The sequence below is a fragment of the Prionailurus viverrinus genome, chromosome D1, assembly GCF_022837055.1.
Source record: "Prionailurus viverrinus isolate Anna chromosome D1, UM_Priviv_1.0, whole genome shotgun sequence".
In the NCBI taxonomy this organism is placed as follows: Eukaryota; Metazoa; Chordata; class Mammalia; order Carnivora; family Felidae; genus Prionailurus; species Prionailurus viverrinus.
The window spans coordinates 26,804,760-26,812,372 of record NC_062570.1 but is presented as its reverse complement, the minus strand read 5'-3'; the positions used below and the strand labels follow the sequence as shown (position 1 = coordinate 26,812,372).

The following is a 7,613-nucleotide window of genomic DNA, read 5'->3' as shown; positions in this document are numbered from 1 at the left end:
GACTTGCCTCTTTGGGAAAACTGTTGGCAGGCCATTACTGGTAGTGCTTTGCACAGATGCTGGCCTTCAGCAGCTTAGGCCAGAACCTCCTGTTCTGATAGAAGTTACTTTCTTAGTCTACAATGGTAGACTCCCTGTAAGAGAAAAGGTTTGTTTGATGTCAGCAGAATTTGAACTCCTACATTAAAGCTTTGCCTCCCGTTCTCTGGTTGTGGTGTATTAGGAAGGAGGTATTCAAGATATCGGTACCAAGAAAAATTACTAAGATAATTATGTATAGATAAAGTGGAAAGCACTGAAGCCTTGTCCTGCCTTGCAGGATCCATTTACCATTCACTGGTGAAGGATGAATTCCTTGATCTTACCAGGTGTACATTCAACTCACATCATTCAGTGTATTTTAATACTTCTCATGCTGTCTTAAAATGAACATTCTTTAAGGTTGGATGGAAAAGTGGCCCTCCTTATTTCTTAACACTTTTAACTTCTGCATATTATAATTCATCTGGACCTTTTGATAAGATGACCACCTTCACACTTAGGGGAAAAATAGAAATATTGGGACCATTTATATGTCAAGGCAATTATAAGGGATATGGAAGAAATCTAATCTTTATGTATCTTACACTGTCATTTGGGAGAGGGAAAAAATCTGCTCAGTGACAGTTTTTGTTTTCTTTTTTTTTTTTTTTTACATGTCTTCCTGTTTGCAGTCTTGTTAACTATGAATTCAATGGGGAGAAAGTATTTCCCTTCTTTTTACTGTACATTCCAATTGTACACATAAAACATTGCAGAAATCAGAAGGTATTTTAACAACTTTTTGTGACATACTAACGCATTTTTAGAGTACTTATTGTGTGATAGAACTTACCACTCCAGAATAGAAAGACCTAACTTCAATTTCAAATGAAGTTAGCTAATCTATTTTATTTACATTTCTGGGTAAAAACTTATTCTGTAAATTAAAAGTATAGGCTTCATCACAGTAAAGATACCTTCCTGGAAAGGAAACAATTCTGTTGAAATAACTTTACTAATATGTAGATTTTGCACTTTATTTTTGAGACCTCATCCATTCAGTTATCCTGGAAAATTTGGGCACTAAGAGAATATGAGAAAGTTACTTGATAAATGTGTAGGAACTAGGGACGGACTCTATCTTTGGTAACAAAGAGGTAATGTCAATGTTTTCAATAGAAAATATTGACCCTGAGTCACAAAACAGAGACTCTGGGTCCCAAAGTCCCACAGTGTAATGATTGTAAACATCTTAGTGTCTGATCTAGAAAGACTAGGTGAGGAATATTAGACTTTGCCAAAGGTCCAGTTTAATTTTTACACCTTAAATTTGGCCCTGTTGGGTCCTTTTTAATTTGAACCAGCAAGGTACCTCCCCTTCCCTCAGGAATAACTTATTGATTAAAATAGAAATCTGTCACTAAACGGAATGTTCATTTTATGCCAGTTATTTCAAGTTGTAAAATACACAGAAGAAAATACTTTGGAAGGACCTCTCTGTTTCTTTGCCATCTAAGTTTTTTTTTTTTTAATTTTAATTTTAATTTTTTTTTTACTTTTTTTTGTCCTTATGTGGAGTAAGTAAAGGATCTGAAACTATTTTGTATCAACCAGAGATGCAAGTGGCGGTAAAGCCAAACAACACTTTCTTAAGATCAGGTATTCTGCACGTTCATTCCAAGTTGACAGATTTTCAAAAGGACTTGGATTTGAAGAGATGGTAGATTAAAGCCATCTGAAGACCAATATATGGGGGAAAAATGTGTGTAGCCAATGTTTATATTGTGGCCTCTCTTCAGACGCATTGGCACTCTAAACTTCAATCAGTGCAGTGTGAAAATTTCAGAGTAGGTTACGTATAGATTTTACATTTTTATTGTTTGATTTGTGCCCACATAAATAGACATTTCATCATGTAAAATTCCTATTATTCTGGAAAAACCTATTGTTTTGATCTTGAATTGTTTTCTGATTTGGAATTATCCTTTCAAAAAACTCTCAAGATATCTAGGGCTAAAAAGCACTTCATGAGATGCTAAAGCTGACCCACAGGTTGAAAATGTTGACCCTATCCTGTTATTTAAATGTGAACATTTATTGTACATTCAGTGAGTTATAGTGTTAATAGTCTTGTGCTACTCAGCAGGTGTAAAAATTAATAAATATTTTTTTTTAATAAACATCTTCCTTGTTTGTATGTGTGAAGCTACTGAGATGGTTAATTTTTTTTTTTTTTTTTTTATATTATTACGGTGTTTTGACCCTGGTTTACTCAGGTCAGGGTCTGGTCAGAGATCCAACATAAGGGAATTTAGGGATGACAACTATGGAATGGTGTTCCCCTTCCCTTTTACTTGGTGGTTCCTAATTCAAGAACTTTCCCATGGTCTAAGTGGCAGGGACTAAGTGTAGGTGGGCAGCCAGCAGGGGAGCAAAGACTGGGCTTTGTTTGGAAACCGCTGTTTTCCATCAAGGGAGGAACATTAGTTTGGCCTGCCAGCTTTCCTGACATTTCCATCCAGTAGAGAGAGCTGAGTATGGTTTCTACAACAATTAGTGGGAGTAGCTGTGGATTAAGTAGTCTGAAGCTGTTCTAAATAAGACCTGGTGAATACGAAAGGGACCTACATTCTTAACAAGAACGTTATCTAGTTTAAATTTAAATGTATTTCTTCGACGTGTGTACTTTCTTTCCGAAAGTCAGCGGTCCAGGGACAGGAGGAAGATATGAGGACACGCAGGGGCACAGGCTCCGAGTCTGCGTTCTCCTCACTGAAACTCAAGAAACTGATTTTCCCAGTTGTAAAATGAGAATAGTGCATAAGAGCAAACAGCTGTAGTACAAAGATAGGGGATAGAAAGTGCTTAGCACAGTGTCTGGAGCAAGGGCTCTCTGCAAACGTTGGCTAATAAAATTGCATTCACTCATTCATGGGCCTCAGTTCGCAGCCAGGTAGACTACAGACGGACACTGGCAGCTTCCAAGCCAGGTGAGACCAACAGGCAGCTTGCAAACTGCAGCCCAATATAGAGCAGCGCTGGCTCGCGTTGCCCCAGACCCCGCCCCGCGCGGCCCCGCCCCCGGCACGCTACAGGCCCCGCCCCGCAAAACCCCGCCCCTTCCGCCGCCCGAGTCCAGAGCGTGCGCGCACCGAGACGCCTTGCGGGAGCGAGCGCGTCCAGGAGCCCGCGGGCCGAGAAGCGCTGCGGGTGGGGAGACCCGCGCCCGCGGCTCAGGTGAGGGCGGGCCCGGGGCGGTGAGAGGGTTAAAGTGGAGCCGGGGAGCCGGGGGAGGGAGCGGCTGGGCCTCTGAGGCTCTCCGCTCCTGTGGGCCAGGGACCGGGGAACGAGCGTGTTGGGACCCGGGCGGCCGGGTGGGTGGGGGTTAGGGTTAGGCACGGTGTGGGGGAGGGGCCGTGGGCGCTGAGGTGCAGCTTAGAGGGGCGGGACCCGGGCCTTGGGCAGGGCGGGGTTGGCTAGGGAGGGACTTGCTGCTGGGGCGGCGGATTTGGAGAGAGCTTTTGCTCCGGAAACAGCCACGGGTTTAGCTTCTGCGTTCGGGAGGGTCCAGGAGGCCAGGCTAGCCCAGGTACAGAGAAAAGGCCCTTGGTAGACGCCTTCCGGGTCTAGTTAAGGGGGCTAAGACGCCACAGGATTTAGAAATCCTTGGCTTCCGGGGTTCAAATCCTCTGGCAGCTACCTGCTTTTTGTATTTTGGGATCCTGTTCAGAATAGTAGCAGGACAAAGGTTGCCGCTCAGATAGATTAAATTTAGCTACACCTCCATGGTAGTTGAAGAAACTGTGAACAAAGTTGTGAAACGGGCGATCCTCCTAAGGGTCCGGTAGAACATTGGCTTTGCAGTTATTACCCTGTTCTATGTCAATTCTGTAAAGAGGACCCTACTCTGAACATCGGTTGCTGCTGCAGAAATTTTTTTTTCTGTTTTAAAGTTTTGTTAAACTCATGTGTCATGTGCTTTCTCACCTGCTTGGGTTATTTAGGCACCAAGAATGTTCAGGATGTTGTAATTCTCCATGTACTGAAAGGTGATGGAGTACAATTGCTTGGAGACCATCTGCTTTGTTCAACACTTATCTTCCTGCTGTATCTTTACATAATCTGAAATCTCTAAAAGATAACTTGAAATAATTTGTGGGAAGATGCTTACTTTAGTAGTATTACAGTTCTGTTTTTTTATCATTTAAGGATTTTGGAATCAATTCATTACAATACTGTGTTTACATGACTGCATTAAGTCATATAAACTGTTATCCATCTGGAGATTATTTATTGTAGGATTCCAAGATTGGAAATAGTACACAGGACCTGGTACAACCCCTCTTTGTCTTCCAGATAAGGAAATTGACACTCGGCAAGGTAAGATTTGCCTAACGTCACCGAGATTAAGCTAGAAGTTTGGCATTTTGACTGTTAAGTCTGTTTTTAGATTCCATTTTAATGCGCTTGTTAGGTAGGTATAGGAGAGAGGTAGGTATAGGAGAGAGAATGGGATTAGCAAATGTTTGTAGAGTGATTCCTTTCAAACTCCCTGTGGTCCTGTTAGTTTTGTTCAATCCTGTGGCAGTTGTACAGCTGATTTCTAGCCATTAGCCTAAGGAAATGCTCTCTGAAAATGTGTTAATATGTACATGTCTAAAGGTGACTAGCGGCGTTCAGTTATTATAGGAAGGAGAAACAACATTACATTTACATGGTTATAAATATCAGATGGACCTTTATTGACTACTAAATTTACTGGCTGTCATGATCAAGTGCTTGGAAGCCCCGGAGTTTATGTGGACTAAAGTCATATTACCATGCTCCCTTTTCACAATTTCAATTGAGAGTTTATACAGGAGGTATAGTGAATATCTGTAGTCAGGCAAACCTGAGTTTCAGTCCTACCCCTGGGGTTGGGCAAGTTATTTGTCTGCTTTGATCCTCAATTTTAATATTTCTAGAATAGATATGATAACCCTGTCTCACACAGTTGTAGGAATTAAATGAGAAACATGAAAGGCCTTGGACTTAATAGGTCCTCATTAAATGACTTACTGTTAGCGTCTGAGCTTAACTAGTCTATATGGGTTGTCAGAGATTTTTCTTTGTGAAAGTACAACAAAGAATTACTAAAAAAACAAAACAATAACTGTTAGATTATTTTATAGCAGAGAGATTATTGGCCTGAGAAGTCTAAATTATGAACTCTGATCTGTTTATCCTTTAATCTCTAAGTCTCATTTTGCTCAAATATAAAATGAAGGTGTAAGAAATTCTGTAGATTTGGAAGCATTCTGAGCAGTAAGAGACCTACTAGAAAAGGTTTGAAGATTGAGATAAGAATGCAGTGGTACAAGAGTGCAGAGGTGTGTAGTTACACTTAGGGTATGAGGATAAGGTATAAAACTAGACTTGAGATTGACTATTTTCTGGGCCAGAATATTTTCTGAAGGAGTGTTAATATCAGCCAGATCCCTTGGATTCCTGCCTTTCGGTATACCTAGAGGTATGACTGCATATATTTGTCTAGATTATCTGTGGAACATAAACAATGGATTCCTTGGACCATATGCTGACGGATCCCCTGGAACTGGGTCCATGTGGAGATGGCCATGGCACACGTATTATGGAGGACTGCCTCCTGGGGGGCACCAGGGTTAGTCTGCCTGAGGACCTTCTGGAGGATGTAAGTAGTAGCACCGCCACCACCTTTTTCTGTCACCTTGTGTATAACTGCTATGCTAAACCTTTTCCACACCCTACAAGTTTTCAGTCTTTCGTGCTCTCTTTGGTTTCATTTTATATATTGCATTCAGAGTGATCTCTCTCTCTTTTTTCCATGCCATTCTGCCATCTTGGCTCCCTCCCCCTCTCTCTTTTTTTAACATAAAATTTTTAACATTCTGATTAAAGAAGAAACTATAAGCTACATCCTGCATGTTTAATAATATGTCAATATGATAGTATTATAGAAGCCCTGTTTTTAACCAATTTTGGCCAATTAACAAGGAATTGCATATTTTAAGGACAAAATTATGGTTGTGTTTACATTAAATTGGTTACCCACGTTGTGGATCATGAAACAAAACCCAAACATACTATCTCTGTTAATAAAGTAACCCTGTAGTCAGTTAATAGTGCATGGAGATTTGTATGCTTCTGGCCTCTTTCACGGGCAGGCTGTGTAAACACCATCATTATTAAGGTGGCTACTACTTATTAAGTGCTTATTAATATGCAAGGCACTACGTATGCCAAAACATGTATTTAACTATCTTGTTTATTTTGCCATGTTTTACTTATAGAGAACAGGTATAGAGTGTCATTTAGCAAACATTTATTTGTGCATTATCCAATTTTAGGAGATAATTTCACTTAGTTATAATTGGTTCAGATTTTTCTTCCATAATATGTCAAACATTGTAGATAGAATTAAAGCCACCATTTATTCTCTTTGCCACCTGAAGTAACAATTACTGAAGTTGACATATATATCCTTCTCATCCATGCTTTCTGTACCTACTCTTTCAAATAAATTTCTTCATGTTATTCGTTTAGTCAGCAAACACTTTATGAAGTACCTACTCTCTGCCCGACACTGAGATACTAGGCATAAAGTGGTGTGCAAAAATAGATTTACAGGGGAAGATCTTGGATACTGAGGTGAATTGGTACATGAATGCAGAAATGTCTACCAGGTGGTTGGGTTTCTGGGTTGTCTCCTGCTTACGTTGGTGGCTCTCTGTTGTCCTTAGGATAATGTCACAAGTATTTAACACGTTTATAGGTCCCTTGCTCCTCTTTTCTTCTGTCTGCTGCCCCCCCTCATTTGTGTTCTTGTCCTAGCCATACATTGCCTCAACTCTTTTAATTATAAAAATAAAATGTGGGGCGCCTGGCTGGCTCAGTTGGTGGAGAGTGTGGCTCTTGATCTCAGGGTTGTGAGTTTAAGCCCCACGTTGGGCATGGAACCTACTTAAGAAAAAAAGTGAGATGTATCATAAGAGCATATAAAATCCATGTTTCTATAGTATGTTTACAATTGAAGCAATAATAAAACACCCAACTAGCTACTACTTGGGTTAAGAAGTAGAATGGGCCCATTCAAGCAGTATCATTCAAGCGCCCATCTCATCCCTCTTCATTCTTCCCGCAGGTAACTGCTGTCCTTTCTTTCATATTCTTACGTTTTTATGGTTTTGCTCTGTGGATTTAAAAAAATTTTATTTATGTATTTTTAAGTAATTTCTGTACCTCATGTGGGGCTTGAACTCCTGACCCTGAAATCAAGAGTCGCATGCTCTACCGACTGAGCCAGCCAGACACCCCTGCTCTGTGGACTTTTAACTCTCCTGCCTCATCATCTTTTTTTTCCCCTTTCCTTATCCCTTAATTAACTACCTTAAATGTCACTTCCTCTGGTATATGTTCCCTGACATCTAGAGTCTGGGAGGTGTGCTTCTCCTATGTGCTTATATGCACATTAGCACGTCTTAAGCAACATTGTAATTGCTTGTTTTCCCCTCCAGGCAATGTGTATACCATCCTGCTGCTGGTCTCTCTTGTGAGGTGACCTCAACTCCTCAAGT

The 7,613-nt window shown here is 40.7% G+C and overlaps 1 protein-coding gene across 4 annotated transcripts in view; it reads left to right on the top strand.

The window, feature by feature from the left end:
• Positions 1 to 3,154: 3,154 nt before the first annotated feature.
• NFRKB (nuclear factor related to kappaB binding protein) overlaps positions 3,155 to 7,613 on the top strand; it is a 41,245-nt gene continuing 36,786 nt past the window's right edge. For all 4 annotated transcript variants that reach the window (XM_047877245.1, XM_047877244.1, XM_047877242.1 and 1 more), the window contains exons 1-3: positions 3,155 to 3,258; positions 4,321 to 4,401; positions 5,555 to 5,710. In XM_047877245.1, coding sequence (XP_047733201.1) covers positions 5,576 to 5,710 — 135 coding nt within the window. In that variant the 5' untranslated portion in view covers positions 3,155 to 3,258; positions 4,321 to 4,401; positions 5,555 to 5,575. The remainder of the gene's footprint in view (positions 3,259 to 4,320; positions 4,402 to 5,554; positions 5,711 to 7,613) is intronic.